The sequence below is a fragment of the Fusarium oxysporum genome, chromosome 4 (assembly GCF_000149955.1).
Source record: "Fusarium oxysporum f. sp. lycopersici 4287 chromosome 4, whole genome shotgun sequence".
Classification (NCBI taxonomy): domain Eukaryota; kingdom Fungi; phylum Ascomycota; class Sordariomycetes; order Hypocreales; family Nectriaceae; genus Fusarium; species Fusarium oxysporum.
Genome location: NC_030989.1, coordinates 1,014,631 through 1,042,411, shown reverse-complemented (window position 1 = coordinate 1,042,411; position 27,781 = coordinate 1,014,631). Strand labels below are relative to the sequence as shown.

Below are 27,781 nucleotides of genomic sequence, written 5' to 3'. Positions count from 1 at the left end.
CTCAAATCTCAAATCTGCAACGGACAACACTTGGGAGTCTGGGGCAACTAGGGCCTGAGAGATTGGGATTGCCTAACCCCTAGGTAGGCAGGCACTGTAAAAGTCGCTGACTTCCAGGCTGACGAAAAGTTTTCGGCCCAAGGGGGTGTGTCAGTCCCAGTGCCAGTACTCACACTGTTGGGCAAGGGCAAAATCGGGACGAGCTTGAAAAAACTCGACCCTGTGCGAAACTACACAAGCTTGTCTAAGCTCTTTACCCTTTTGGGAAAGCTCGCTAGATCGGGCAAAGATAGTTGTCAAGAGTTAGGTATGAGAATAAAGGCTATTTCAGAGCCATTGACCTCGATATACCGTTCAAATACGCGCCGGAAGTCTCAATTACTACGATACGAACGCCATTTCTGAATTCCCTGATGCAATGCTGAACCGCCTTTCCATGCTGAGTGCCTCCGACCGCATCGAGGACGTTTTCCCGTTCGACCTCGGCACGACCTGAGGAAAATGGCATGACAGAGGTAGGTAGTCAACATGCATCCCGACACATTATGTAAACCGCAATAGTTGCAGGAGCTCAACTGCATGATCGAGTCCCTTGTAAGTCACACCAGGATTGTGGCATAAAACTATGATTCTCGATCAAGAACCAGGCGAGCAGAGGACCCTGATGATCCTACTAGATCCAAAGAGAAAGAGAGAGAGAAAAAAAGAGAGAGAACGATGATGATGAGAGGAAGCTCATTTAATTCGAGCACGGGTATCACTATCGCCGAAGCGTCTAATCTATAGGTACATGTCAGCAAATTGTACAACGACAATATCTCGACTCCATCACTCCTCCGCCTCGACCACCTCTTCTTCCACTACCTCGGGTGCTTTGATCGCGTAGCCCTCGACAAACCCAGCAGGATCACACATCCGCTCTAGACTTATCCGATTCTCGGCCACATATCGACGGACCGCCTGCTTGTCCATCCGCACCCGTGGCACCGTCTTGACAACTGGCACGGTCTCTTCTTTAACTCCTCCGTCAGCAGTAGGCGATGTCCTTGTCGTTTCTTCGCCTTTCTTCTCCTCGGCCTCGGCCTCGGCTTCGGCGACAGGCTTTTCCTCAGGCTTGCTTGGGCCCAAACCGGCCTCTTCGACAACACCCATATCTCGCAGCACCTGGAGACAATCTTCGGGAAGAATCCATGTTGCCTTACTGCAGTCGCTGAGATCCACAAGGACCTCATTCTGGGGCGTCTTTGAGTCCATATTGATAGTCAATAGCCATCTCGCGATTTCACCTGCCCAGTAACGTTTGTAGCCCTTCTTACCAAGATCAGAAATTGGCTTCTCCGGCCCGCCCAGAATACCCTCCCGCCGAGATATCTCGTACGAGGCCCCCATCAGCAACGCACCAAGACCCTTTCGCTGCCATGGGGGGAATATAAGGATGCAAGCGAGGTTGTTGTTATCCCATGACATTTTCTCCTTCGAAAAGAATCCCGTAATTCGAGGCGAAGGGGGCTCAGGCTCGGTCGCAGTCTGCAAAGATCGAGTCGGAGGTGTGTAAACAAGTAGGAAGTAGTTAAAACCTGTGACATCGAAGAAGACGGACTTATTGTCGAGGAAGAGCTTTGCGAAGAGTGACAGGTTCTGGCAAAAGAGCTGAGAGCAAAAGTTAGCATTGGGGCTCTCCTTGACATAATGGGTAAACGTACCCCATCCTTTTCACCATCAACCTCCCAAATGCTCCATTCTCCTTCGTCCTGGACGATCTCCTCTACCAACCGAATGTTTCCTTCCCCTTTCCGTCTTTTGGGGCCAGAGGTTTTATTATCATGGGGAACAAGAATCTTTCTACGCCCCCGTGGATGAACGTATACCTTCCGACCAGGTATATGAGTCTTCCTCTCACACACATGGACGTGATGACACCAGGCAACCAATTCCTTGGAGTACTTGAAGCAGGTAGGGCACACGTAGAGGCGATCAACTACTGGGTGATGTTCGCGATCCCGCCGGGATGATGATTTACCGCCTGTAGCTTGATCCTTGGCCCCCAGGTCCTTGCTGCCTGTTTTACCTAGATTGCCTGATGATTCCCCAAGCACTTCTTTTCCATAGTAGCTAGGATACCACGTGCTGAAGCACATATTACCCAACACGACTTTGTCAATGTTGCGATCGGCTCGCAGAGGCGGCCGTACAGAGGGTGGGACAGGAGGCTTCGGAGGGTGAACTGGCGTGACTGTTGGAGGCGGCGGTCGTTCGAGTATACGTGGTGGTTGTGCCGTAGGGCCATGAGGTCGGACAAGAGCTGAGGTCCGCTGGAATGAGTTTGTATGCGACTGGGGCACATGATAGGTGATCTCAGGCGCAACCAAGTCTGATGGTGGACGACCAGCGGCAATCGGCCGAGGTGGGGGCATGGCTGCCATCGTTGTTGGATGGAGATGGTGAGGGGGAGGCCTTACTGCTGGGCCTGGCTGTTCAAGCGGAGCCCATCGCAGCACAGAAGGGGGGTGTTGACTTTGCGCCTTGGGCTGCGATGGAGGTAGTTGAGGACGACCGTTGGAGGCACGACTCCGCTTCTGCTCTGGAGAGGGTGTCGGCTTCGAAGAAGCTGATGATAGTGTAGGTATTATAGGAGGTGGTACAGCCGTTTCTGTGCGTGGTTGAGGTTGTAGTTGCGTCACTGGTGTTGGTGGTGTTGGTGGAATGACTGGGGTTTGACGCGTCGCCCGGCGCGCGCTGGCGGATTTTGATTGAGAGTCAGAAGATGTTGATTTGAGTGCGGATGCGGGCAACGATTCTTGTTCGGAGGGATCTTGGTCTGGTCGCTTGCGCTTTTGAGGCATCGCTGTGCGAGCCTCGATTTAGAAATATGGTGGTTGATAGAGCTTTGCGTGTATGGAAGGGCACTAGGACTTGGACGTGGAGTTTCTGGTATACTGGACTAATCAAGGTAGACTAAGAAGTTGGGGCCGATGAGCCAGAATGGAGGTGTTGTCAAGTGGTTTTCGTTTTTAGCGACTGATAAGTTACGCACGTAGAAACATGGTTCATTTATGACTGGAAGATTTATGTCTTTTAAGGTTGATTCGACATTGGGTCCGTGAGTTATTTTAAGAGAAAGGGAACGTCATGCGATCAGATCTACGGCTAGGTAAGGCGGGCTTGAGTTGTATAATCCGTAGGTAACGTAGGTGGTCAAGACGCGACGCGGGGGATACGGCAAATGTTGCGGATGCTTCCTATCGTGTCACAATCACGTCTATCACGTGCTATAGCTATTGGGTAACATGTCTCATGGTGTTTGAGTTTACTACCACCCACAGCACTACAGTCTTCTGTTATATCACATTATTTCTCAAGTACACTGTACCACGCATGATGTTAGAACGGACATGTTTCAACGTGCTCAATTAGAAGTGCAGGTTTCTAAGAACAACAACAACATTTCAAAGGAGCGAATAAATTCATCTCCAAGTTGAATGAGCAAATGCTCCCCTGTCCTCCACTTCCTGGTTACATTCCAACAACGTAACAGAAACAACATTTCAAAAAGTGAAATAGACTTGTGAAGTCAGACAAAAGTAAGCAACTGCTCCTCGACCCCTTTTGTCACTCAGTGTCGGCGCAAAGAGCAGGTTGGGGCATGAGCTGCCATGACACGGTCAAGGGTCTCATCACCCTCCTCCCAATTCTTGACCAGAGTCAGGAGCCGGCGACGGGCGAGACCAGCATCGCGATTACGGTACACGCTGTCGATTTTGCGCACATCGGTCTTATCGCTTACGAGCCAGCGCCTGTCCTCCTCCATGAACTGACTGTACGAGGTTTCCTCGCCATACCGAGTCTTGACATTGGCAGCAAGATGCTCTTGAACAGCCTTGCTCATCAGAATCTGCGGCCTGGTCGGCTCAGCTGGGTTGGCGAAAGTCGTGTCAACTGCTGGCCTGAAGGTTGCGGCCTTGAGGGCTGGATCTGGCAGAATTGGGTAGGCCGCGAAGTACACGAGCGAGGGGCTCTTGAGCACTGCCTCTGAAATCAGATTGATTGCCGGAGGTGTCACTGCCATATGTCCAAAGTTGAGATAGGACAGATGGCTTTCGGCCGAGACAAGGTCCTGAATGGCAGTTACGGCACCATCCTCGATGTAGTTGTAGGCCTGCCCGAGATCATGGGTGGCATAAGCCTGTCCAAGATCAAGCACTTCGAGAGCGGGATGACCGGTAGCAGCCTTGCACAGCGCAACGGCACCTTTGGTGCTGACTCCGATCGACTGTAAGAGCAATCGAGTCAGATACGATGCCTTAGGTAGTGCTTGAGCAAGGGCATTTGCACCAGAATCCCCCATGGGGTTTGATGACATGTAAATGGACGTCAAGCCGCAGTGCGGAGACATGAGGAATTTCCCAATAGCCTGTGCACCCTCATTTGAGATGCCGTTGCCGTTGAGATAGATATGCTTCAGGGGTAGTTTCGCACCCTCGGGCATCTCGTGACCTGCCAAGCGGTTGAACAGGTCCGAAACTCCTCGGTCACCGAGCTGGGTTTGGTCGAGATCAAGAGTTCGCAAATTCCGAACTCCGGTTATGAGTCGATAGACATCCTCAGAGGCATGTGATCCAAGTGGGTTTCGCTTCAACCAAATGTTGGTGATAGCATCAGACTCGATCATGGCATCGACAAGAATATTGAAGCTGGGTCTGTCGATGCAGTTTCCAGCGAGATACCAAGTATCAATTCGTCCAGGGAGATCGTGGATGAAATTGGCGATCTCATGAGCACCTACAGGGCCGATGATGTTATTGCCCAGGAGGAAGTGGCGTACAAACTCATTAGGTCGAAGCGAGTCCATCAGTTTACCAATGTGATCAGGTCCAACGACCATTTTGCAGAGATCCATGCGTCCATCCTCATAGACAACGCCTTTGCGGAACTCGGCGCCTTTCACACCATAGTAAGGCTCACCTCGTCCATCATCCAGCTCGAAGCCTTTCTCATCACCATTCAGCTTGGAAGTGCCCCCACCCCTAAGATGGTTCAGGAATGGCACAAGATCGGCCTCGTGGGTGATCTCAACAGGCATGGGGATTGCTGGCACACCTTCAAGAGAAATGGGATGCTTAGCAGGGTCCCAAACTCCCTGTGATGTGATACGGGAGGCCCAAACAGGCGCCTGGACACCAGGGGCGGCACCGCTGGACAGGCCACGGGCGGTATGACCGTTGCGAATAGTGGCGTCGATCTTAACCCTAAGCCGCCCGGTATAAGACCGATTGGTCTCACGCTATTTTAACTCCTTCGAGATGTCGCCCGGTTAGGCTTGTCATCCAACTTTTTCGTGGAACCTATGATGCACAGGGTACAAACAGGAAGAAATAGCGACGGCCAGGTTATGACGAGCAGATTTGCGTCGAGGGAGTTCATGAAGGGTATCGTCGATCCGATGCTTATCAAGCGGCAGAGAAACGATTTCATCTGCAGTGAAAGGATGAGAAGGCTTGAAGCCGGGAAGATGAGAATCGAGCTCGACGAGGCTCTTGCGGCAGAGCGTCGCGAGATGGATAGCCAGGTCCACTTCCACCTCGTCGTGGTACTTGGTCGATGGTACCGAAGGCAAAGATGGTGTTGCGTGCTGATGTGTTGAAAATGAGGGCGGCTGAGTATGCCAAAGCTCGGTAGCGGAAGCCATTTCCAAGTGCGCGACTTTGGATTCAGGTTTTATGGTGTACTTGTGAAATCAAAGCAGTCAGGCTTGTGTGTGATATGAAAAGGAAGAAAGGGCTCCCACTACTCCTATCGAGCCTTTTATATACCTACATAATGGAGATGGCTATTGAGTTAAGCTCAGCCTTACCGATAGATGACACCCAAACTCTGTAACAAATCTTCCAAGGGGACCTTGCACTGGCTGGCACTGCCTTGCTGCTTGTTCAGACCTTGTCGAACGCAGGGCGTACTCTGTGCAGTGCACAATTGGCGGCTTGTTTTGCCGAGTGAGTCAACCTCACCTCAAACTTTGAACATGCCCTCGTGTTTCCAGCAGCTTCTGGCGGTGGCCTCCACTTGTGTTCAGGAAAGGGCCGTGAATAGGACTCTGGTGACCATGCGGTTCCGAGTTTCAAGTCGAGTAGGTATAAGTTGCCTGAGATGAATGACAGTCAAAATATTCCCGATTTGACTTTGAGTCTAATCTTCGTGGCCTGGAGCAAAATAATAGTATCACCAAGACAAGAGCAACACTGTAATCACCTCTCTCCACTCTTGACTTGTTGATCTTGATTAATGTTCCCAGCGCCTTGTGTTTGTGTGTTTGCCGTATACGTATCGATTTGATACTGATCGGATATAAACAGAGTGGAGGTTTAAGAATCCTAGATCGTGGCTTGGATCATGCAACATGTAAGGCAACCATGGATATGGCCCACACCTGTCGATCCAAGGGCGTAAGATTGACAACTAGGTGCCATGAAGTCCTAGACTAAATGGGTATCTTACGCTATATGGGTAGCCTCAGCTTACCTTCGTCTTTATAGAAGTATATACATAAAGATGTTAGTCAGAGTGGCATTACTAGGCCAGCAGCTAATATAAATTACCTTATGTTTTAAAAATAATTTGTAAAAGTAAATTATTATATAGCTTTGATTTATAAATAATAAAAATTAAAAGAGGCTGTTAATTAATATAGTATTTTTTAAAGGAAATATAATTTAAAAAGAATTCTGATAGTTTAGGAGACAGCTAGATAGAGAAATTATATATAAAAGATAAAAATATGAGGAACACCGGATTTGAACCGATAACCTTCAGGAATCTCCGTGCTTAATAGCTGGAATCTGACGCGCTACCGTTGCGCCAGCTCCCCATTTGTTGAAAATGGTGGATCAAAGATATACTATATTCCTAAGCCCCCGGCCAAATGGTCCAGCACAAGGTATCCTTGCCGCCACCTGGAAAGAAACCTCGTATCTACTCACTAAAAGAAGCAGTGTGTTGCTTTTAGAATACCACTCTGAAGAAAAAGGTGTTTTAATTCCTGTGTCAATGAGCATGACAAAGTATTCCATGCCTCTAAGTTTATTCCCCGCCGTGCGAAGCATCTAGTACACATACACTGAAGCCTTGGTAAGACGTTCAAACCACCTCAACCCTTCCCCTTTCTATCGCCGTATTCCAGCAGACTACCCACCACCGTCACTCTAAGCGACAAGCGAGTCATTAAAAGAAACTGCAGCTAACGGTGCCTAACGATGTCGGTAAGGAGGAACCACAGGCATTGATCAATAGGTAGCAAATGCTCTCAAGCCGAGACAATATACAAAGTTTAGATACCATCAAAGTCTCCACCGAGATCATCCTCGTCCAAGTCACCTTCCTGGATCTCCTTGGCCATCTCACGCTCACGCTCGCGGGCCTCCTGGGCATTCTTGAGCTCCAGACGATGTTGATTCATAGGGAATCGCATAGCCTAGTGCGAATTAGTCTCTATCCTGTCTCATGAATGAATGGGAAACAAACCTTTACACTCTCATCGTGGAGAGCTAAACAAGCTCGAATTCGGTCGTGGAACGCCTCACCCGGCTCACGAGTAGCATACACGTCACCAACCTCCTTGCTCTTCATGAAACCTCTCTCACGATCCAAGGTAGCTTCAATCACACCGTCGCGGATAGCCTTGGCGACAATGTACTCAGCCGACTCCTCGCTACCGAGATGCAGGCGAATGCAAATGTCACGAAGAGAGATGCGAGAGTAGGACAAAGACATCATGCGAATACCGGTCTTGATGACGTTCTGTCGTAAACGGAGGATGAGGCTGTACGTGCCATCTCGTCGGAAGGTATCGGCATGATCGGCAATGGCTGTCTCAAAGTCCTCAAGATTTCCAACTCTGACCGACTTGACCAGGAGGAAGTACGGCTGGAGAGCGACCTCCATTGTTGGCTGTCGGAACATAGATCGGTCAGGAATGTCACCCATCAACAGCTCAACAACATAGAGCAGCTTGGTGGCTGTCTGAGCAAAGCCAAGGGCGCAGCTGCTAGAAGGAGCCTTTCGAGTGGCAGCAGTGAGATGCTCATGAGCCTCGGTGTAGCGCAGCTGAATAGCTCGGATGCGACCGAGGTAGTAGAGAAATCGTGCTACCTGGTTGTTGACAGCGTTCTCGGGAAACTGGGTATGCGAAACCAAGAGATCAGCCTGGTTGATGTGCGAAGTTGATAGGTAGTTTCGCAGCAGTAGAACGATAACCGAGGCTTGTGTGTCGACATCTTTACGTAGCACGGCGGTTCGAAGAGCGGCGAGGAGAGTTGGCCGGATAGCGACGACGGGGGATTGGGGAGAAGGGGGAAGAGGCGCAATGTGCTCGCAAAAGATGGAGTAGTAGAAGTAGACCTTGGCAGACAAAGAGTCGAGTGTACGGCGATTGAGCGATTGGACTCTGTCCGAAAGGTACTTAGAGAAGTCGGCACCGCGCTGGAACTGCTTGGAGTCAAAGAGGTAGACCTGGACAAGAATACCAAGGAAAATATCAATCTCAGGAATGGGTTCCTTGGCTTCTTTCTTAGCACCGTTCTTGCCAGACGTCTTCGCCTCATCGATTTCCATCTCTGAACCACTCTGTCGGCCCAGGATAACATCTTCGCGCTCAATGGCAGAAAGGAGCGGCTTAACAATAGCACTCGAGTTGGCGGTAGCTGGGAAAGCCTCGGAAATGACCTGTGCAATGATATCGGGGGTCAAACGCTTGCGGATGATGGAGATAGATCGTAAGGCGCGGAGGGAGAATCTGGCGTCGAAAAGTGAAACCGCACGGTCTATCAAAGCAAAGTTGCTCTTGATATCTGCGTTTGAAAGACATGTCAGTGACTGTTTGGCTTGGGCTGGTCAAGCTCCGACGACAACTACTAACCTGCGATAGTCTGTGTTACAGGGTCAACCTTGGCCTCTTCCTCTTCTTCGCCCATTGACACATCACCTTCAGCGTCAGCCGCTGTCTTGTCGGACTTTTTCGACTTTGAAGGAGGAACAACAACGGTCATCTCTTCATCACCATCCTTGGCGGACTTCTTGCCCTTGGGCTTTGTGCTGTCCGTCATCTCCACGTCCTTGTTTTTCTGAACGTTGTTCCCGGCAGGCTTCTTTCCGTTGTTGTTTGGCGTCTTGCTGGGCATGACGATGGGTTTATTTGTGTGTATTGCGAGAATATGATGCTGAAGCTGCAGAAGCTGTTGATGACGATAGTGGGAGAATACTGTTGACCCCGTGAGTCGTGCGCGCGCCTCAGCTTGTCGTGGCGCCGAGTTGGTTGGGCCCGGACGGTGCTGGCTTGAAGAATGTACGGTGCCGAGGCCGAGAGAGCAAGACACGCTTTGAGATAGGAATTAAGACCGTGGTCGTCGTGGGGAGTTTGGTGCTGTATTGGATTGAGGGAGGTTCAAGGTGATGCTGCTGGTTGCTTGCTCGTGCTAGCTCACCAAATGGAGACCGGGGCGTTGGTGACTGGCCAGTGGGCAACTGAGGCGGCTGCTGAGAGACTACTTGGATGGGCTGGAAAGCTACTTGTTTTCACGTCTTATTTTGCGGCGCTCCACTGTACCTCCTAGGTATTCTTAATAAGCTGGTACCTTGTGGGGCCAGGAGCAGTGACGTTTCGATGTTGCCTGCAGCCTTTTGCACAACCTTGAGAATATCACCATGCTTATGTAAATTGTGCAGATATTATGCTAGTCACTTCCAATCTTTCAACTAGGTACTAAGATATAGGTGCCTAAGTGATAAAGTGACGAGACCCTACAGAGCAGCTTCCAAAATCGAGAAAAGGCTCTTTAGCCAAAAATGGATATACAAATAGTATCGCCTAGGGGAACAAATGTGTATAGTTTCAAGACTTCTCTTTCATCATGTTGGCAAGAAAGATGGCAATTTGGCGACACTTCAAGTTCCAGGACTATAGCAAGTGTCGATTCATACTTAGGTAGGCGTATATTATTTGCATCATAACCTAGGAGGTCAACTCTTGCATATGGGAGAGGCACCTCATGTAATCTTGGTCTACCTACTTTCTGAGAATAGCCTCATCATACTAAAACGAATACCCCTTGACGCCGATTTGTTCCGGGTATACACCCAACGCCTGTTTTTGCAAAACACGAAGTGTAACATGCCCGATGTTCTTTTTACTCGCGGATAGGGCTTCTCATAACCACCACCATTTCTCCCAGGGCCAGACCATTATTCACCCTTGCCAGGCATGACCTTCGCTGCCTGGACTGCACTCATTTTTGCAATCCATCCAGTAGACGGCTGGATCTTGCGGACAGTACGTAGCTCATCAGACGAGTATCCAGGGACACGGATGTTGTAAGTTCTCTCCAGGACAAGTTGGATGTCGCGAATCTCGAGCACCTTGGAACCACGCTCCTTTGAGTTTCGACACGCCGCATGAAGGACACTGTCAACAAACGAGTCTGCCATGTTCAGGACGTTCTAGGACTAAGTTAGTAATTTCATCTCAACTGCAGTAGGCGATAAACTCACCTCTTCCACTTCAGGAGTGAGCAGGTTTCCATCTTGCCCCTCCGCCGGGCCTCCGCATACTTGCCGAACAAGTTCGTCCAATTTTTTCTTACTCAAAACGTGATCTCCCTCAGCTTCGTGGTTGTAGGCGGGAATTCTAGCCATAGCCGGTTGGTTCATAACGCCGCCAAGGGTTCCGCTTCCTTGGGACATTGTAGGCCGACCAGTGTTCACGCCACCACCAACCGAAACACCTTGAGGCACGGCTGTGGCCTTTTCGGGAAGCACCTTGGGGATAGGCATTTTAGACTGCATTGGCGTTTGTTGAGGTTGTGGAGGATGTGCATGTGGATGGCCTTGTGGTGTTGGTTGCTGGGGAACGTTAGGTCCCATCACTCCTTGATTCACTGCACTACCCGGTGTAGGTGTTCCAGTTGCGGCAGGCCGGCCAGGCACCGAGGCACTTCCTGGAGTGTTAATAGCCTTCTGGTTTGCAAGATCCATCGCAGCTGAGTGACTGAGAGCCTGCTGAGGACCCGCCGCCGTGACCGGAGCGGAAGCCGCCGCCGCTTGTTGGGGCGTAGGAATCCGTGGCGCGTTCTGCTGGGTTGGCGTCCCAGCCTGATTCTGTGCAGCTGTCGAAGCCATCACAGGATTTATGGGGGCAGCACCAGGTTCCTGTTTAACCTGAACTTGCGCCGCTGGTAGTTGCTGGCGTCCTGGTTGAGGTGTCCCTTGCGCCGGACGTACCTGCGCCGATGTTGCTCCAGGTGTTCCGTTGACTGGGGAAGCTCGACTGACGGCGGCTAACTGCTGTTTAGCAACTTCGACAGCCGCGTTAATAGGGGCAGTGTTAGTTTGCGCGTTGTTCTGTTGCTGAGCCGCTTGAGGTTGGTTTTGCGTTGCCTGGGGTTGTTGTTGCTGCTGCTGCTGCTGCTGCTGTGGCCTCGGCTGTGCTTGGGGTTGATTTTGTTGTGTCGCTGCAGCCTGCTGCACTGGCTGATTTCCTTGTTGCGACAACCTTACAGAGTTTTGTGCTTGCGGTTGAGTTTGAGCTTGTGCTTGGGCCTGGCCAGTGCCCTGCAGACTTCCCTGTTGCTTGCGGACACTGTCAACCCATTTGTGGGCATCCGTATGGGCTTTGAGCTGCTGATCCTTCTTCAATTGTAGCTGTCGAAGCTCATCTTCTTTGAACGGTTGTCCAGCCGCGGCTCTATCATTAATGATTTTATCAATTTGAGCAACCTTCTGTTTGCTCGCATCCATAGTCATCAAGGCTCGGGTATAACGTTCCTTGATTTCTTCTATCCACTTGGTAGCCTCGGCAGCGGATTTATCGATGACGGACTGAGGTGCTCGAAAATTGATCTTATTAACATGCTGCTGGATATGATCGGGGACCGGGTTTCGTCGAACGGCAGCAGCGGCAGCTGATTGGTTACCCGCAGCAGCCCCGGCAGCTTGTTGCTGAGGCTGTGCTTGGTTTGCTTGCCCAGCAGCGTTCTGTTGCATTTGCTGAGGGCGAGCCTGCTGGTTCTGGGCATTCTGTCCTTGCATTTGCTGCGATCGTCTTTGCTGGATCTTTGTGATAAGCATCTTCGAAAACTCTATGATTTTTTGACGGGCAGCAATGTGATCCGGGCTGTTCTGGGGAGAGTTGTTGGCTTTGTTCCAAAGACCCTGCAATCCGGCCTCGTACTTGGACTTTTCCTCGTCACTCAATGTTGGAAGGTTCCTGATCTGGTTGGGCTGATACATAGGTGGTGGGCGTTGCTGTGCCTGACCAGCACCAGCTTGCTGGCCTTGGCCTTGCTGGGCCATCTGAGGATTCATAATGAATGTGATGGAACAGAACCGGAGGCAGGGTCGTTGCTACGGGACGGATCGAATGGTATGGGCACACAAGCTAGTGGCGCCAGAGTCCTTGACGAGGATGAAGATTGATAATGCAAGTACAATACAACAAATAAGAGGATCAGAAACTTCAAGACCAAGAATAGAACCTATTGTTAAAATCTGGTAGTGTCGTGAATCACTTCAGACACGCGCGTCGAAGAGGACGTGAGAATGACACGGAATAAGTGTCGGTCCGTGTCTTTGTATTTGTGATCATGACTGGGGTGTGGTAGTTGTTGTTGGGGTCTCGGGGAAGTACAGCTTGTCTTCAGTGGAGTGACTGAACAGGAGGATTGTTCAATTTAGTGGAACTGGTCTAACTAACAAGTACCTAGACACCTAGGCATGTGTTAGCTCTGGAGCACGTCTGTCAGGATGGGCTGGAGCTATCAAATCGTTGCTCGTTAGGTGTCATCATTGGTTTTCAAATTGTCGGTCGGGGGGTTGACTTTGCGCGGGGGAATACGCCATACGGATGGAAACTTCAGCGTGTTATATGTCCATAAACACGTCGATTACCAGCGTTATCAAGAACCAGATTTCTGGAGTATCATTCATGCGCCAAAGTGCGTTGATTGACCTGGTTGATTTCACCTCTCTCTTTCTCAACCTTTGACTTACCAGTTGTCTTCCTGTTCGGGGTTTCCAGGTCTTAGCTACCTTACCTTACGTATAAGTCAGCAGCCAAGGTAATAAAGAGGAGTTAACAAAGTAAGCCACTGAAGAATCTCCCCAACGATTACAAGGGTCCAGCTTTCCCCATGCATCCAATTTCACCGGGGTCTTTATCCAAGCTTAGCCATAGTTACCCTTACCTTAGCCCATCCATTCACTCATCTCCACCGGAGCCCGTTCATCTTTCCATCTGGCCATTGCCTGCCTGTCTTATCTTCCCTTCCTTCTTCTTCCTTCTTCTTCCTCTCTTCTATTCCTCTCCAGCCGTTTCCTCGAGGTCGATATTTGTTGATTAACTTGCGCCATACTTCACTGTCAACTATCACAAGCTCATTGAAGTAAATCGCCAATATGCGCTTCTCGTCCTCCACTGTTCTTGCGGCTCTGCCCGCCCTTGCTGCCGCTCAGGACTCGCCTATCGACCAGTATAAGGCCCAGTTCCAAAATGTCATCGGACAGTTCGCCTCATATATTCCCAACCCAGGCCACCATGACCCTGTCGCAGCCGCTGAGGCGAAGGCTGGTTCTATGAGACTCAACGTCCTGACCCTTGAGAACTGGAAGCAAACCCTTTACGAGCCTGTTTCCGCTGGTGCTACTACTCCTGAGGAGTGGTGGTTGCTCATCTCTGGCGGCAACAAGACCTGCTACGGTACGTTTGCTCACCAGCAATTTACACTATATGATTTATGCCATATTTTTTTATTGCCATCGTGTCAGTCGTAATGAACTCTTACTAACATGCAATTACAGGTCGATGCGGAACTGTCGAGCAGGCCTTCAACGAGACCGCTGCCAAGTTTGCGCTCCTCGACAACACCCCCCATATGGCCTACTTGAATTGCGACAACCAGCCCATTCTCTGCAATGCCTGGTCTGCGGGCCCCGCCAGCCTCTATATCATTGAGATGCTCCCCGAACCTGCGCCCGTCGAGATTTACAGCAAGAGGCTTAACTTGACTACCACAACCTCTGACACTCTGGTTGCCTTCCACGAGTCCGGTAGCAAGGACCAGTTCCATCGCATTGACAGCAGCTGGTTCCATCCCTTCAACGGCAAGCTTGCCGAGTACGGCGTAGCTGTTCCCTTCGGCTACCTCATGTGGGCTATGGGTCTCATCCCCAACTGGCTCTTCATGCTCGTTGTCTCTTTCGGTAGCCGCGCCATGATGTGAGTTATCTCAACCCCTGAGCCAAATAAACGTGATACTAATAGCACCAGGTCCCGTCGCATGCAAGGCGTCAACGGTGCCCCCCAGGCTGGTGCTCAGCGCGCCCAATAATTCGGTCTTAGCAAACACTTGACAGGCTTTAGTGATGGAACCGTCAAATTGTTCGATATCTGGGAAAATGTTAATTTGTCGTACAAATATATGAAGTTTCTGGTTCGGAGAGATCATGATTATTCTCGTGAAGTTGTAGACGCCCTTGAAGTGATCTGTTCGTTCATGATTTGTTTTCGCAAGCTGCTTCCACGTTTTTGAGGCCATCAATAACCCCCTCGCTTATTCGACCATTAGCGAATTTCCCATATCGTAGATCGCTCAATGCTCCTATAGTCTGTTGTACAGAGTCGAGTAAAGTTGCTTCTTCCTCTTTCAAATGTGCAAGTTCGGCATGTAGTGCACCTGCGGCACCCTCAAGTTCTGGAATAACAGAGTTGAGAGTATGTTTGGCACTCGCTGCACCTGAAGCATCTCCAAATAGCTATAAGCAGTGTCGGTCAGTATTCGCACCATGATGTGTACTCGTTTGGACATACTGCTCGCTCCATCTCGATCTCGGCGTCTATATCCTCTCGCTCTGCCTCGCGCTTAGCCCGCACGACTTCTCGCCGCATTGTGATCCCTCGTTTCGCTTCATGTGCGATGTTCTCGGCGACTTGGTCGAGAAGATCTGTGCGTTGAGCTTGTAGATCTCGAAAGAGTGATCGAACCTGAGGTGAGGATTGTAGTGGACGGGGAAAGAGGGCTTTGAATTGCTCGAGTGTGACGATAGCGGTCAAAGGAGATGGCTGGATGAGGTAACTTGCAAGGAGCTCTGCTTCCGTTGGTGCCATGTCTATGGTTTCGAGTTGAGTTATCCCTCGTGCAACTGTTGAAAAGGATCCTTGATTTTAGGAAAGGTATTGGATCGATATGCTCAGCTTTACCATGGGATACAATCGGGACGCGTCTTGAAAATGAAGCGCGTTAAGTGCCCCACATTGCCCAAGCCTAAATCATACAACCCCAGCTTACACAACAGGACGTTATTCAGGAACACTACCCAAGCTTTCAATGCCTCGATACGAGACAATAGGGGAGATTTTGATAGACCTTGCTGAATACCATTCGGCGTCCTCCTTGGCTCTTTTCCTCTTCTTCCCTTTTTTTTCTCTTTCTGTTGATAAATCAAGTTTCATACAAACACAAGCTGGGAACAGCTTAATGCATCAGTGTAGGTACATCCATTTTACATATCATACATTTATGTTTCTTGGGCTTCTGTTTAAACCTTGGAGTGCCCGCCGGCGCCCCTTTTCCATCACGACTAATAACAATGGCAATATTTGAAGCTGAGCTGCTGTGAAGTTGACCTCGAGATTTGGCCATCCTGTGCCAGCAGGTCAACGAATCAGGTCCCCGCCAGAAATCCGAGGAAACGGCCAACGTCTACTCACGAAATACAGTATCATGTCTTCTTACTGGTGCTGGCGCTCGGTATGTGAAAGGATCACAACAGTATTGAAGCTGAATAGCTCAGGGACTCTTGTATCAGCTGGGATGATTTATATAGAAATAGTATAAAGGCATAAAGCATACTGCTCATGACCCTTCTGTTGTCCGCCAGCAATACAGTTCCCCAGCTCAACCTTCCACTACGTGTACCCAACCTCGAGAGAGATATATCCGAAGTACTCGAGGCTAGATACCATGATGAAGAGCCATCTAAATGATAGCTAGACGGGAGAAGGTGAGATCAAGGAGAATGTTTGTTCATAGAGGTGTGTTGGCATCTCTAGGGGACTCGAGTGTAGTCTATGCGTGTGATTCACTGCAAGTTCAAGAAAGTCGAAGGTCTCCAAAAAAAAAAAAAAGAAAAAAAAAAAAAAAAAAAAAAAACAGACGACGTCCAGTCTACTCATGTCAGTTCCAGTGAACTTCAGAGGCACACTTCAGTAGGTACAATGTGCAGGGCCATTTCCCAGTGACAAGAACCTAAATTGGCCTGGCTCCAATATGGATTGGATGTCTTCAGAGCGGGCATGGAGGGGTCACCTCCCACTAATTCAGCCCAATGTCAGCGTTGGTTTTCCACTACCCACTCCTTTGTTACCAAATCCCTTATCTTATCACGCTGAAGCACTTCCATCAGCTTTGACTCTAAACCAACCTAAGGGGGCTGTCGCGTCGCGTGGTCACAGTGAACATCCCCTGTTTCCTCATTAACGCGAACTAAGTGTGTACCCTCTCCAAAGTACGGGTACCTTACCGTAAATTGTCATCAGAAACCTGTACGTGCACTGTATCTGAGCATTCAATCTCATCCATCCATCCACCCATCCATTCCCATACCCATTGTTCTTATTATCAACACTCATCGATTTTGGACTTGGCTAGACTTTGAAGAACTACATCCGTGCTTTGTTAACTTTGCTTTCATACTACTTCTTTACCACTCTTGTAACTTCTTCTCTTTTTTTTGTCCTTTACATCACAGACATGGCTCCTGCTCGACAACAACCGGCGCCACCGCCGTTCAGCAAAGATGAAAAAGTGCTCTGTTTCCACATGGACATGCTCTACGAAGCCAAGATTATGGATGTTCAACCAGGTGAGAAGCCCAGTGACGGATACAAGTACAAAGTCCATTACAAGGGGTGGAAGAACACCTGGGACGACTGGGTGCTGGTTGACCGTATCCGGCCATTTGACGATGAGCACAAAGAGCTGGCTGCACAGTTGCACGCGCAGTTGAAGCATAACATCCAACGAAGCACTAAGCAGCCGAAAAAGGGCCTGAGAAGTGGTGCTGAGTCTGCTAGAGTCAGCGAGGAGCGATCAGGCTCTGCCACTGTTCAAGGAGGCAGGGGAGGAAGACGAGGCAAAGACTGGGAATTGGAACAGGTAAGAAATTCTTTGCTTGTTGATGTTTCTTGCTACATTACCCAGATCATCCCACTCAATGCTTTGTTTATTCTTGTTGCGAGTGTTCTCCGGCAGTTCTGGGTTGTGATATGCAAAATTTGGCCTAGTTGGCCCTTTGGTGAGACAGGTTGAAAGAAGAGGCATCTACACTCTGTTACACTATTCATCCATGTCTCCTTATCTCAAAACTGGGAGAAGGTTGTTATTGTATCAAAGTGTGTTTTCCCATCTGATCGGTTGAACCAGGGCCATACCGAGCCCTATATTGTGATCCAGCCTCAGCCTACATTCAACACTGCCTATGGCGCTGCCGTTTCCCCCCTCCATGATTCCTTTCTTGTGACTACTCGCCCTTGTCCCAGCATCAAAATTCCACGTTGACAAGGCATCATTTCTACGCACTACATCTTCCCTCCCACAGCTTTTGTTTGCTTTACCGTTTTCAAAGTACCCGTGCCTCCTAGTTTTCTTCCCCCTCATCATAACATTTCCCTTGCTTGAGCACTTGCCCCCTGTCACCCCCAGCCCTTCATCAACAGCAAAACATTGCGGCGTCATGGAACCGACGGGCGGCCTTTCTGCTCCGCAAGGCTTTTTCCCTGTCTCGAATGTTCGGGGCTCTCCTGATTTGGCTCAGCCTGGCAAGTCGATGGATTCCTTCAAGTCCTCTAAGAAGGTCAAGTTGACCGACCTCAAAGAACCCAAGGACCATCTCACTCTTCTCCCCTCTAGTGGTCACCGCTATGTAACCGAGTCGGGTAAACTGATCCATGATGATCGCTACGTTATGCCCCTGACTGTCGAAGACGAGCCAAAGCAGCCACGTCAGAAGCCCCTCAAGCCTAGTGCCAAGCCCAAGCCGCGCTCATGCGACCAGCTCGAGACGGTATATCGATCCCATATACACTCCTTGATTTCATATGCCTATACAGTGGCCACCAGCTGTTTCACCGCTCGAACAATCCGTCATGTGCTAATCTTGCTTTAGGAGGATGCTTTCCACAACAAACCTATGATCAAACTCCCGGTGCCCGACCACATTCAAGCGATGCTGGTTGATGACTGGGAAAACATCACCAAGAACAACCAGCTTGTCCCTCTTCCTCACAATAAGCCAGTCACCAAGATATTTGAAGACTATCTTGCCCATGAGCGTCCACACCGCGAAGAGGGATCGTCCAGCATGGACATCTTGGAGGAAGTCGTCGCAGGCTTCCGCGAGTACTTCGAGAAGGCTCTTAGCAGAATCCTGCTGTACCGGTAAGTGTGACTGCTTTTGAACGGTTCAGATAGCTGACTGTGACTAGTTTCGAGCGCCATCAGTACATGGACCTCAAGAAGCTCTGGGAGAACACTGAGGCGAATCCAGAAATCACCAATGTCTGCGATGTCTATGGCGCTGAGCATCTTGCTCGACTAATTGGTACCTATTTCCCTTCACCCCCCTTTATAGATAATTTCTTGCTGACCTGATGCTACCAGTCTCTCTCCCCGAACTGTTGGCGCAGACCAACATGGACCAGCAGTCCGTGTCCCGTCTTCGAGAGGAGATAGGAAAGTTCAACGTCTGGCTAGGACGTAACTGCGAGACATATTTTGTCAATGAGTACGAGACTCCCAGCCAGGAGTATATTGACAAGGCTCGTAGCTTCTGAACAGCACAATTTACCAAGGAAACCATAGTTTCTAGTACCAGGGCTTTTGCCTTGGGCGTCGTCTGCCCCACCACTTCAGACTGTGTTTTCCTGGGGCAATATCAGGCTGTAAGCTCTGGTAGATGGGCAGCGAGGGACAAACTAGGAGTTTCACTCACATTATGACCCATTTTGGGGTAATATGACTCGCGGTTGGGATAAAGGAGGGCTAGACACGCAATTGTGAGATAGTTGGGGTATTCGTGATACATCTTGTAATGAGTATCGTGTTCGGGGTGTTTAGGGTCTCAATGCGATAATTCTTGTATTTCATTTCTCCATCCAAAGCAATTTGTGAATTAAAACTTGATGTGTCTTGATCGCACTTCTATAGTTTCGTCCTATCTTGCACCAGCTTTTATACAAGGGTCATTACAGTATAGTACACTCCCATTTCTCTTCCTTGGTATCATCACATATTTTTACATTCTTGGCACAGCCTTCTCAATATAGAACCCGGGATCCGGCGTCCGCGCAGCCTTTACTTCTCTTTTGCTCAGTGCGCGATCCACCTCCTCAACACGAACCAGCTCCTTCACCTTGAGGATCATACCGGCGAACTGTGGGTGAACGGGATGAAAGACGGTCTGCATACGACGGCGCAAGCCTAGCGCGGCGAGGACACCTCGTGTGCGCTCGGGAAGACCGATGGCGGAGCGATGAAGGGTGATGCGGAAGAAAGACATTGTTGGAGGTGGTTTGTAGTGGTTGATCCTTGGGAGAAAATGGAGCGCAGGATCTGTGCTTTGCGTGAGCGAGATTTACCTATAAATGGGAGATGTGAGTGACTTACCATAGATAGCTTGCAATTGGAATCGAAGAAGCCCCAGGAAGAAACACCAACCCGCCGTTCACGTTTCGTCGGTCGTCGTCAAAGAAGCATGAGCTCAAGAATCGGCGTCAAAATCCCTGGGTACGCCAAACCTTTTCTGGAACGTCACCGATTTCTAGCATGTCATGTGACCACCTTCCGAGGACTTCTCATGATGAAGCACGTGAGTTAAGTCATCGGCCTCAGAAACACATCAGACTTCAGGTGACGTCTTCTCCAAGACGTGCTCATTGCTTCAAAGGGTTCCCTGAGGTACCGGGATTCGTTTCCTCTTAATCTGACATCTATGGTCGCACTGTTATCATCAAAGATTCGGGAGCTGGGGAACGCTCCACACCCAAAAGAGATTCGGATTGATACAAGAGTGATTCGAATTGGAAAGATGAGGGTTCTCAAACCACCAGATCATGTTCATCATGACAAATTAGGCATGTGACGCGAAAAGATCTCATAGCAAACATCAACATTCATGTCTATAGAATCAAGCGAGTAATATGGAGGTCCATCTTGCGGCCTCCAGCACTAGTTACATTGTATTGTAATCCTCATACAGACCGTCGTTTTTTTTTTCCACGACGCGTCCAGGCCGGCACAAAATCATCAAATGCTCGACGCCTTATTTCTTCCTTTCCCATTTGAATTATCATTCTCCATCTCTTACAGAGAGACTTCCACCCGGCCCTCAGCACCAGGGGCTCCAGCCTCCCGAAGGTTGGGGAGGAGGTAGGTGATGTCATCCCAAGGATGACGGTAAAGACCAGTACGCAGACGCTTCTGGTCGAGGAAATGGGCAATAAGACCAATGCTTCGGCCAAGAACAAAGAGACCGTTGAGAACACCCATCTTGAGGTAATCCTCAGCCTCCTCGGCGGAGAAGGCACCGCAGTTGCGGACAAGATCGACGAAGCAGACAGCAATGCAGCCATCAACGTTGAGAATCAGGTTATCCTTCTTGGAGGTGGTGACAGTCTCGACAGCAAGAGCGTAGTCAAGGAGCTTGTGGCTAGGGAAGTTGTTGAGAACGTATTCCTTAACGAGCTCGACTCGGAGATCGGGGTTGTTTCGGGACTTGATACGGTGTCCAATACCGGGAATGAGCTTGTTGGCCTTGCGCATGCTGTCGACGAAGTCACGGGGGCTGAGACCCTTGTCGAAGGCACGGGTGAACTCCTCAGCGGCACCGTCGAGAGCACCACCAAATCGGGAGCCAATGGTCAAGAGACCAGAAACGAGGGCGCTGATCAAGTCCTTACCAGCACGGGTAGTGATAATGGTGTTCATGGCACCAGAGACGGCGGGACCGTGATCGGCAGTGAGCATGAGAACCATCTCGAGGAACTTGGAAGCGTATGAAGGCAGACGGCGGCGGAACCACAGAAGAGACATGACACCGCCAATGCCGATATCCTCCTTGAAAACGTCCGAGATGGGCATACCAGCGTAGAGAAGCTCCTGGCCACGGTCATCAGAGATGGTGGAGATGAAGGCAGCAGGCTTTCGGATGAGACCGAGCTCCTGCGCCCAAGAGTAGTCGAGAGGAATCTTGGGAACAACGGGCTCGGGCTGGGGAACGATGGTGCCTTGTGAGACGAGCTTGTCATACACTTCCTTGAGAGTGGCGGGAAGATCCTCAAAGGTAGCCGGGACATAGAAGCCGGCCTCCTTCATCTTCTCGTTCTTCATCTTAGCAGTCTCAAGCTGAGAGTTGGCGAAAGAACCAGCGTGACCGAACTGAACCTCGGTCTTGAACATGCTGGCGCAAGTGCCAATGGCCCAGGCGACGATGGGCTTGGTGATGATACCCTGCTTGACAGCGTCAATGACCTTGTACTCCTCAACACCACCGACCTCACCGAGCAAGACAAGGATCTTGCACTCAGGGTCGGCCTGGTATCGCAGGAGATGGTCAATGAAAGTGGTACCGGGGTATCTATCACCACCGATGGCGATACCCTCATACACACCGTCGGTGTTCTGGGAGATAATGTTGTTGAGCTCGTTGGACATACCGCCAGACTTGGAAACGTAGCCAACGGAACCCTTGCGGTAAAGCTTGGAGGCAACAATGTTGTCCATCATACCACCAGTGTTACCAATCTTGAAGCTGCCGGGCTTGATACCACCAACCGTAGCAGGTCCGATAATGGTAACGCCCTTCTTCTTCGCGACGTGGGCGATCTCACGAGCTCGCTTGAGAGTAATTGTTAGCTATTTTTTTTTTTTTTTTTTTTTTGGGCACATCGCCATTGGCATGTACTTACTCGCTCAGGGACACCCTCAGCAATAATAGCAATGGTCTTGACCTGAGGGTTCTCCATAAGCTCCATGGTGGAGCTGTAGACACTTCTGGAAGAAGCAAAGTTGACGACAACGTCAACATCGGGGTGCTTGCTCATTGCCTTGTCAACCTGCTGGTAGACGGGCAGCAGAGTCTCGCTGGTTCCCCAATACATCTTGCTGACGAATTGACCACCGAAAGTGTAGATGATACCGGCGACCGAGGGCTTAGAGCGCTTGCAGATGAAGTCGAAATCGAGCATGCCCTGGACGGCTCGGGGCTGAAGACCGTAGACGAAGCATCGCGTCTTGTCGGTGAAGAGAGCGTGCTCGGGAAGAGGGCTCAGAGGTCGGCTTGGAGCCGGGAAACGCTGAATGTTGTCGTTGGCCGACAGGCCGCTGGAGGAAGCGGGAGCCATTGTGAATATCGAACTTGAACGGTGTGAGTAGAGGCGGGAGAATTGAAGGTTTAGAGCGCTGGAGGAACCAAATAAGGTGTCAGCTGCTGGGGAGAGGAAACGCTCTGAGCTCTCTGGGGAGAAGTTGGCTCAAAGGAATTAGGTATGGGGGGAGATGTATGAAGAGGAAGATGGGGAAGGAATTGAGATGAGTAGAAGAAACGGTCGAGAAGATCCGTCAGTTTGAAGGAGACAAAGTCGGAGACGAGACAAGACGAGGGGGAGGGGAGTGAGTGGATGGGATGGGACCTAGAAATCAGGAGGAATGACTGAACGTCTCTGGTGAGGTGGGAGGTGGGCAGGTGAGAGCTGGACTGGGCTTGGGTTTTTTGGTTTTGGTTGACTTTCAAGGGTTGATGAGGCTTCTCTCAGCAAGCAGTGGACAGCTGTAGCACCAATTCACCGCGGTGCTATGTCCTGTCGGGTCCTGCTTGAGGTCTCACCACACCCAAAAAACTTAGTGGGGTTGACGCCTCTGCAACTGCAAGGACCGCTGCTTGGGGTTCAAGTAACGGGTACTTCAGGTACAGTACATCGAGGGGCAGGAAGTTTACCCCTGTTGACCCACCTCCCGGTACATCACTAGCCACCGCTCGCGCCAGGTTTCTCACGCAACCCATCGCCCATACCCGCACACCCAGACCATATTTTTGGAGCAGATGGACGGGAACAAGCTCACTCACTCACCTTTGAGAGCCAACAATTGGGTCTTGCCTAATGCCTTTTTTGGTGATATCTCTCTTGAGAAACTCAATTGCCAAGATGGGGAATTCCTCGGCCGACCAAATGGGCATCCAATGTCTCTAGACGGCAAGGGTTGATGTAGTTGAATTTGATCAACCAGCCAGTTGGGGAAGAAGCCTGTGTTTTCTTTGGGGATTTCGCTTGTTGCAGGGTCCTCTTTTTTTTTTCTTGTTGATCTGTTGAATCAACGGGCTTTTTTTTTTTTGTCTGGTCAAGGCGGGTTTGCAATTGAGCTTGAAGACTGGAGCTGCCACACCATGAGGGGGCCGTTGTCCATGCCAGTCTACACTTGTAAGAGGCGTTGTGATGGCGCTTATCCCCCACTATGGCTCCGAGAAGTTTATGAATGGCCAAATTTGAGACCATCAAGTAGTAAAAACTACTGGTAATGCTTAAAGAATCAGTGCATATTGTTTCGCGGCCAAGAGAAAAGAGACATGTCGACTGTGGTCCAGTGAAACGATGGGGTCATCCCGTGTTTTCGTGTGCAGCCAACCCATGCCCTGCATTATCCATACGGAGTGCCGTCGAAGATCTTGCAAGATCATCGGTATCTCATGAACTAACACTTGAGTTCACAAGTCCGTACAGCTGACGGTACAGTAATACTCGGAATGTCGTAAGCCTCTGCTTCAGGAAACTGGCAGGCTCATGATCAGGCGCCCTTGGTCAAGTCGGTGATTTTCTTGGCTGGTGGTGGTATCATGTTGAGGTCCGACAGCCTTCCAATCCTACCAGACCTTTTTCCAGGTAGGGGAATGGAAAGGCGGCATGGAATCATTGTTGAGTGGGACACACATGCTCACATTAGCCAAGGGCGGCTGGACTGAAGCTAGCCCTACCGCCTTGGTACAATAGCAAGGCTAGAAAGATGAATCAAGTGAAACTTGACTGTCACTAAACAGCCTGCATTTGCATCTGTAACTGCGTTGAAATTCCCTACCCGTCAAAATGAAGCCACTTCCTCATCTTGGGTCTCCTCCTCCTGGACTATCTAGACTGTCCGATTGATGTTCCACAGATGGTCTGCAGTTCCAAAAAGGCATTCATGCTTGCACAGCCTGTCCTGTAAAGAAATTTCTCTCCACCGAACATCGGAAGCTTAGATATGCGATTTGATGGATACCGAACCCGTAGCCAACCGGTAGTTGTGGGTTCGGAGTGAATAGCACTGAATAGAATCGGATAGCTCAAGAGCTTGAGGTGAGGCGAGGTCCATCATGGAGGGGAATGGAGGGGCAGGAAATCAAGCTTAGACCATGTCGGGGGTGGCGTCCAGCCCAGGCGCTGACCACCAAAACCAAAACAGCCACTGGGCTGGTGTCACCTCGTAGGCTCGCTTCACCTTGAGTTGAGGTACGTCTTCGAACTCACCGCAAGGTCAGCTATGGGCACTTCCCCCGGAACCCGAGTCAATCTTTGCCAATCTCATCAAATGGAAGACTTCCATTTTTGTTTTGGTATCCAAGTCTTTGGGGCAGGCGACTCGCTTCGCGTACCCCGGAGCCAACCGGTGCTTAGGCCATCTACAGGCTGTATCTGATGTCTGTCTGGATCATGGTCTTCCCCAAAAAGCAATGAAAAAGACTCACGAGAAGAAGTGGCCGAACAACTCACGAAAGCTTCCGAAATTTTGAATCGATTGGGCTGGATAAGAATCGGATCGTAGCGTGCGGTGCGTAAATTGGCTGCTGCGGTTTTCGGCGGTTTGATGAAATTCGAATCGACCTGTCGTACGTAACTCAAGGTGTCGGTCGTCTCCCCCTGGTCCACCCTGGTCCTCAACAGCTTGGAGTCGGAGTGACATTGTCCATGTACCGGTACTTGACAATCCCTCATCGCTTTTTGGACCCCGTCCCCAATGGATTTCAGGGCCCAGGTACCTCCGCCACGCGCTGATCGACTCTGTAGCTCCAGGTACCCTCCACTGACCGCCCGCCCCAGGCTCCTAGCCCAGGCCACGCCAGGCCAGGTTGTCGAGCGCCCCTCCACTCCCCCCCTTCAACTTGACCCCTCCACTCCACCCGCTTCGGGTGTCTTCCCCTTCCATTGAGCTTCCTTCAGTTCAGGACCAGTGGTTTTTTCGAGAGAGCTCACCCTCACTCACACACTCCTCAACTTGCAGTGTCTCGTTCCAAACTCTCGCTGCTTCTATTTGCTCCTCCATTCTCACCTCTCTCATCGTCTTGAGCAATCTTCATCCTCTTCTCTTTCCCTTACTTTTTGCCCGTCTCTCTGTCATAATCTCATCTCTCCCTCCAATCCTCAATTTCAACTTCATTGTTGCAGCCCACTTGAGCTCGTGTGCAGTCAGTGGTGAGTGTGTGCTTTTTCCCCCGCCAAACGGTCGTCAACTCTCTTCAAAGAGCCAAAGTCAATCGAAATCATGACTGCTTCACTTGAGCATTGAGTCTTGCGCTCGTATAAACCGCTGTGAAATCCACTGTTTAGTTTTGTCAGCCCTGGCTGTTGTTTCAACTCCAATCCTGAGCTGAACCATTCGAATCGATTTTATGCCTGCGAGACAACACCGATCATCCTTGAACCAGACCAGACTCAGCATTTGCTAACCAGATTCTCTCCACCAGAATTGAAGAAAAGGAATAAACCGACACTCGCCAATTCATTCTAAACTCTGCGTTTCTCCTCCTTTCCTCATAATCAAAAATGTCCGCCAAATCGATTCTCGAGGCCGACGGCAAGGCCATCCTCAACTACCACCTCACCCGCGCTCCCGTTATCAAGCCCAGTCCTCTTCCTGCGCCTACTACTCACAACCCTCCCAGCAGACTCGCCTCGCTGCACTTCCCCGAGGATGCCAATGTTGAGGATATTCTGAACCAGGCTGAGGTCACCTACCCTTGGCTCCTCCAGCCCGACGCCAAGTTCGTTGCCAAGCCCGATCAGCTCATCAAGCGACGAGGAAAGAGTGGTCTTTTGGCCCTTAACAAGACCTGGCCTGAGGCTAAGGCTTGGGTCGCTGAGCGAGCCGGTAAGGAGCAGCAGGTTGAGCACACCACTGGTGTGTTGAGACAATTCCTCGTCGAGCCTTTTGTTCCTCATCCTCAAGACACTGAGTACTACATCAACATCAACTCAGTCCGTGATGTAAGTTGAAGCATTGTTCCCTCTTGTGATTTTGGATGAGTTCCTTGGGCGCTAGATATTCCCAATATGAAGATCTTGAAATCGAAAGAAGGGAATAGGAAGAGAGGGAGAGAATCTAAAGAGAAGAAAGGGGTCCGCAGCAACTTGTATTTGCTGCTCGGCGTTGCATAGTCTAATTGTGGGCTCGTTCTACCTGTGCCGGTAATCCTTCTTTGTACCGAAACGGGCGAACGGATGCCGCGATAAGAAATCGTCGGAAACAACCCCCGTTCTTCTCGGACCCTTCCGCGACCAACCCCACAGCCAGTACCGGTTTTCCGGCCTACATCCAACTGCCAAACTATCTGGACCTAATTTACTGATACCTTCATCTATAGGGCGACTGGATCCTCTTCACCCACGAGGGCGGCGTTGATGTCGGCGATGTTGACGCTAAGGCTGAGAAGCTCTTGATCCCCGTGGACCTCGCCGAGTACCCTTCCAACGAGGAGATTGCTGCTACTCTTCTCAAGAAGGTTCCCCAGGGCGTCCACAACGTCCTTGTTGACTTCATCACCCGCCTCTATGCCGTCTACGTTGACTGCCAGTTCACGTATCTCGAGATCAACCCTCTCGTTGTCATTCCCAACGAGGACAAGACCTCCGCCGCTGTCCACTTCCTCGATCTTGCTGCCAAGCTCGACCAGACTGCTGACTTCGAGTGTGGTGTCAAGTGGGCCATTGCTCGATCTCCTGCTGCTCTCGGTCTTACCAACATTGCTCCCTCTGCTGATGGCAAGATCAACATCGATGCCGGCCCTCCTATGGAGTTCCCCGCCCCCTTCGGTCGTGAGCTGACCAAGGAGGAGGCTTACATCGCTGACCTCGACGCTAAGACTGGTGCTTCCCTGAAGCTCACCGTTCTGAACGCCAAGGGCCGTATCTGGACCCTTGTTGCTGGTGGTGGTGCTTCCGTCGTTTACGCCGATGCCATTGCCTCTGCTGGTTTCGCCGACGAGCTCGCCAACTACGGTGAGTACTCCGGTGCTCCCACCGAGTCTCAGACCTACCACTACGCTCGAACTGTTCTTGACCTTCTCCTCCGTGCTCCTCAAAGCGATGAGGGCAAGGTTCTCTTCATCGGTGGTGGTATTGCCAACTTCACCAACGTCGCCAGCACTTTCAAGGGTGTTATCCGGGCTCTGCGAGACTTCGCTCCTAAGTTGATCGAGCACAATGTTTCCATCTGGGTGCGACGTGCCGGTCCCAACTACCAAGAGGGTCTGAAGAACATGAAGGCCGCCACTCAGGAGCTCGGCCTCAACGCCAAGATCTTTGGCCCTGAGATGCACGTCTCTGGTATTGTGCCTCTGGCCCTCGTCCCTGGCAAGTGGGAGGAGAGCAAGGCACAGGAGTTCCAGGCTTAAGGGGTTGAAAACTTTACCAGGGACCAGGGGATTGGTATAGTATGAA

General features: G+C 50.5%; 10 protein-coding genes and 1 non-coding gene across 15 annotated transcripts; 3 read left to right on the top strand and 8 right to left on the bottom strand.

Annotated features, from left to right (window-relative positions):
• Positions 1 to 334: 334 nt before the first annotated feature.
• On the bottom strand, positions 335 to 3,198 carry FOXG_07753 (uncharacterized protein). 2 transcript variants are annotated; one of them, XM_018386367.1, is made up of 3 exons: positions 1,704 to 3,182; positions 1,317 to 1,650; positions 726 to 1,242 (listed from the first exon to the last, which is right to left on the bottom strand). In XM_018386367.1, the coding sequence occupies exons 1-3, from the start codon at positions 2,841 to 2,843 to the stop codon at positions 1,229 to 1,231; spliced, it is 1,488 nt and encodes a 495-aa protein (XP_018243512.1). In that variant the 5' UTR covers positions 2,844 to 3,182; the 3' UTR covers positions 726 to 1,228. The 2 variants fall into 2 exon arrangements, with proteins under 2 accessions (XP_018243511.1, XP_018243512.1); XM_018386366.1 differs by having other exon boundaries at positions 335 to 1,650; positions 1,704 to 3,198.
• Positions 3,199 to 3,322: 124 nt separating this feature from the next.
• On the bottom strand, positions 3,323 to 6,386 carry FOXG_07752 (uncharacterized protein). The gene is made up of 2 exons (XM_018386365.1): positions 5,330 to 6,386; positions 3,323 to 5,281 (listed from the first exon to the last, which is right to left on the bottom strand). Exons 1-2 carry the CDS (start codon positions 5,684 to 5,686, stop codon positions 3,614 to 3,616), a joined length of 2,025 nt encoding a protein of 674 aa, XP_018243510.1. The 5' UTR covers positions 5,687 to 6,386; the 3' UTR covers positions 3,323 to 3,613.
• Positions 6,387 to 6,773: 387 nt separating this feature from the next.
• Positions 6,774 to 6,862, bottom strand: FOXG_19532. Its single transcript has one exon. It is a non-coding gene; the product is annotated as a tRNA-Trp (tRNA).
• An 80-nt stretch (positions 6,863 to 6,942) lies between these two features.
• On the bottom strand, positions 6,943 to 9,547 carry FOXG_07751 (26S proteasome regulatory subunit N3). The gene is made up of 3 exons (XM_018386364.1): positions 8,909 to 9,547; positions 7,516 to 8,840; positions 6,943 to 7,465 (listed from the first exon to the last, which is right to left on the bottom strand). The coding sequence occupies exons 1-3, from the start codon at positions 9,168 to 9,170 to the stop codon at positions 7,322 to 7,324; spliced, it is 1,731 nt and encodes a 576-aa protein (XP_018243509.1). The 5' UTR covers positions 9,171 to 9,547; the 3' UTR covers positions 6,943 to 7,321.
• A 247-nt stretch (positions 9,548 to 9,794) lies between these two features.
• FOXG_07750 (transcription initiation factor TFIID subunit 12) lies at positions 9,795 to 12,607 on the bottom strand. Its single transcript, XM_018386363.1, has 2 exons — positions 10,537 to 12,607; positions 9,795 to 10,485 (listed from the first exon to the last, which is right to left on the bottom strand). The coding sequence occupies exons 1-2, from the start codon at positions 12,346 to 12,348 to the stop codon at positions 10,231 to 10,233; spliced, it is 2,067 nt and encodes a 688-aa protein (XP_018243508.1). The 5' UTR covers positions 12,349 to 12,607; the 3' UTR covers positions 9,795 to 10,230.
• Positions 12,608 to 13,052: 445 nt separating this feature from the next.
• On the top strand, positions 13,053 to 14,789 carry FOXG_07749 (uncharacterized protein). Of its 2 annotated transcripts, XM_018386361.1 has the most exons (3): positions 13,053 to 13,738; positions 13,840 to 14,257; positions 14,309 to 14,789. In XM_018386361.1, exons 1-3 carry the CDS (start codon positions 13,438 to 13,440, stop codon positions 14,367 to 14,369), a joined length of 780 nt encoding a protein of 259 aa, XP_018243506.1. In that variant the 5' UTR covers positions 13,053 to 13,437; the 3' UTR covers positions 14,370 to 14,789. The 2 variants fall into 2 exon arrangements, with proteins under 2 accessions (XP_018243506.1, XP_018243507.1); XM_018386362.1 differs by having other exon boundaries at positions 13,840 to 14,789.
• FOXG_07748 (uncharacterized protein) lies at positions 13,766 to 16,145 on the bottom strand. Of its 2 annotated transcripts, XM_018386360.1 has the most exons (4): positions 15,891 to 15,990; positions 15,749 to 15,818; positions 14,849 to 15,681; positions 13,766 to 14,793 (listed from the first exon to the last, which is right to left on the bottom strand). In XM_018386360.1, the coding sequence occupies exons 3-4, from the start codon at positions 15,143 to 15,145 to the stop codon at positions 14,533 to 14,535; spliced, it is 558 nt and encodes a 185-aa protein (XP_018243505.1). In that variant the 5' UTR covers positions 15,146 to 15,681; positions 15,749 to 15,818; positions 15,891 to 15,990; the 3' UTR covers positions 13,766 to 14,532. The 2 variants fall into 2 exon arrangements, with proteins under 2 accessions (XP_018243505.1, XP_018243504.1); XM_018386359.1 differs by having other exon boundaries at positions 15,749 to 16,145.
• Positions 16,146 to 16,420: 275 nt separating this feature from the next.
• On the top strand, positions 16,421 to 19,387 carry FOXG_17763 (mortality factor 4-like protein 1). 2 transcript variants are annotated; one of them, XM_018397752.1, is made up of 5 exons: positions 16,450 to 16,582; positions 16,689 to 17,195; positions 18,205 to 18,476; positions 18,524 to 18,639; positions 18,699 to 19,387. In XM_018397752.1, exons 2-5 carry the CDS (start codon positions 16,791 to 16,793, stop codon positions 18,869 to 18,871), a joined length of 966 nt encoding a protein of 321 aa, XP_018243503.1. In that variant the 5' UTR covers positions 16,450 to 16,582; positions 16,689 to 16,790; the 3' UTR covers positions 18,872 to 19,387. The 2 variants fall into 2 exon arrangements, with proteins under 2 accessions (XP_018243502.1, XP_018243503.1); XM_018397751.1 differs by having other exon boundaries at positions 16,421 to 17,195.
• Positions 19,152 to 19,917, bottom strand: FOXG_07745 (uncharacterized protein). The gene is made up of 2 exons (XM_018386358.1): positions 19,704 to 19,917; positions 19,152 to 19,649 (listed from the first exon to the last, which is right to left on the bottom strand). The coding sequence occupies exon 2, from the start codon at positions 19,594 to 19,596 to the stop codon at positions 19,333 to 19,335; it is 264 nt and encodes an 87-aa protein (XP_018243501.1). The 5' UTR covers positions 19,597 to 19,649; positions 19,704 to 19,917; the 3' UTR covers positions 19,152 to 19,332.
• Positions 19,918 to 20,399: 482 nt separating this feature from the next.
• FOXG_07744 (ATP-citrate synthase subunit 1) lies at positions 20,400 to 22,438 on the bottom strand (the record flags this gene model as incomplete). The annotated part of the gene is made up of 2 exons (XM_018386357.1): positions 20,400 to 21,932; positions 22,004 to 22,438. The coding sequence occupies 2 exons, from the start codon at positions 22,436 to 22,438 to the stop codon at positions 20,400 to 20,402; spliced, it is 1,968 nt and encodes a 655-aa protein (XP_018243500.1).
• Positions 22,439 to 24,868: 2,430 nt separating this feature from the next.
• Positions 24,869 to 27,735, top strand: FOXG_07743 (ATP-citrate synthase subunit 2; the record flags this gene model as incomplete). Its single annotated transcript, XM_018386356.1, has 4 exons — positions 24,869 to 24,954; positions 25,133 to 25,537; positions 25,810 to 26,329; positions 26,707 to 27,735. The coding sequence occupies exons 3-4, from the start codon at positions 25,889 to 25,891 to the stop codon at positions 27,733 to 27,735; spliced, it is 1,470 nt and encodes a 489-aa protein (XP_018243499.1). The 5' UTR covers positions 24,869 to 24,954; positions 25,133 to 25,537; positions 25,810 to 25,888.
• Positions 27,736 to 27,781: the final 46 nt, after the last annotated feature.

What these genes read in the sequence shown, in the direction of transcription:
- FOXG_07748 (XM_018386359.1), bottom strand. Translation starts at nt 15,145, where the DNA reads ATGGCACCAACGGAAGCAGAGCTCCTTGCAAGTTACCTCATCCAGCCA. An exon ending in AGATCGAGATGGAGCGAGCA is followed by an intron (nt 14,794 to 14,848) that starts GTATGTCCAAAC and finishes CACTGCTTATAG; the next exon opens with CTATTTGGAGATGCTTCAGG.
- FOXG_07750 (XM_018386363.1), bottom strand. Translation starts at nt 12,348, where the DNA reads ATGAATCCTCAGATGGCCCAGCAAGGCCAAGGCCAGCAAGCTGGTGCT. An exon ending in TCACTCCTGAAGTGGAAGAG is followed by an intron (nt 10,486 to 10,536) that starts GTGAGTTTATCG and finishes ACTTAGTCCTAG; the next exon opens with AACGTCCTGAACATGGCAGA.
- FOXG_07751 (XM_018386364.1), bottom strand. Translation starts at nt 9,170, where the DNA reads ATGCCCAGCAAGACGCCAAACAACAACGGAAAGAAGCCTGCCGGGAAC. An exon ending in TGTAACACAGACTATCGCAG is followed by an intron (nt 8,841 to 8,908) that starts GTTAGTAGTTGT and finishes TTTCAAACGCAG; the next exon opens with ATATCAAGAGCAACTTTGCT. An exon ending in TCCACGATGAGAGTGTAAAG is followed by an intron (nt 7,466 to 7,515) that starts GTTTGTTTCCCA and finishes AATTCGCACTAG; the next exon opens with GCTATGCGATTCCCTATGAA.
- FOXG_07749 (XM_018386361.1), top strand. Translation starts at nt 13,438, where the DNA reads ATGCGCTTCTCGTCCTCCACTGTTCTTGCGGCTCTGCCCGCCCTTGCT. An exon ending in CGGCAACAAGACCTGCTACG is followed by an intron (nt 13,739 to 13,839) that starts GTACGTTTGCTC and finishes ATGCAATTACAG; the next exon opens with GTCGATGCGGAACTGTCGAG. An exon ending in TTCGGTAGCCGCGCCATGAT is followed by an intron (nt 14,258 to 14,308) that starts GTGAGTTATCTC and finishes TAATAGCACCAG; the next exon opens with GTCCCGTCGCATGCAAGGCG.
- FOXG_07745 (XM_018386358.1), bottom strand. Translation starts at nt 19,596, where the DNA reads ATGTCTTTCTTCCGCATCACCCTTCATCGCTCCGCCATCGGTCTTCCC.
- FOXG_07752 (XM_018386365.1), bottom strand. Translation starts at nt 5,686, where the DNA reads ATGGCTTCCGCTACCGAGCTTTGGCATACTCAGCCGCCCTCATTTTCA. An exon ending in ATCATAGGTTCCACGAAAAA is followed by an intron (nt 5,282 to 5,329) that starts GTTGGATGACAA and finishes GAGTTAAAATAG; the next exon opens with CGTGAGACCAATCGGTCTTA.
- FOXG_17763 (XM_018397751.1), top strand. Translation starts at nt 16,791, where the DNA reads ATGGCTCCTGCTCGACAACAACCGGCGCCACCGCCGTTCAGCAAAGAT. An exon ending in AAGACTGGGAATTGGAACAG is followed by an intron (nt 17,196 to 18,204) that starts GTAAGAAATTCT and finishes ATCTTGCTTTAG; the next exon opens with GAGGATGCTTTCCACAACAA. An exon ending in AGCAGAATCCTGCTGTACCG is followed by an intron (nt 18,477 to 18,523) that starts GTAAGTGTGACT and finishes GACTGTGACTAG; the next exon opens with TTTCGAGCGCCATCAGTACA.
- FOXG_07753 (XM_018386366.1), bottom strand. Translation starts at nt 2,843, where the DNA reads ATGCCTCAAAAGCGCAAGCGACCAGACCAAGATCCCTCCGAACAAGAA. An exon ending in TTGATGGTGAAAAGGATGGG is followed by an intron (nt 1,651 to 1,703) that starts GTACGTTTACCC and finishes TTTTGCTCTCAG; the next exon opens with CTCTTTTGCCAGAACCTGTC.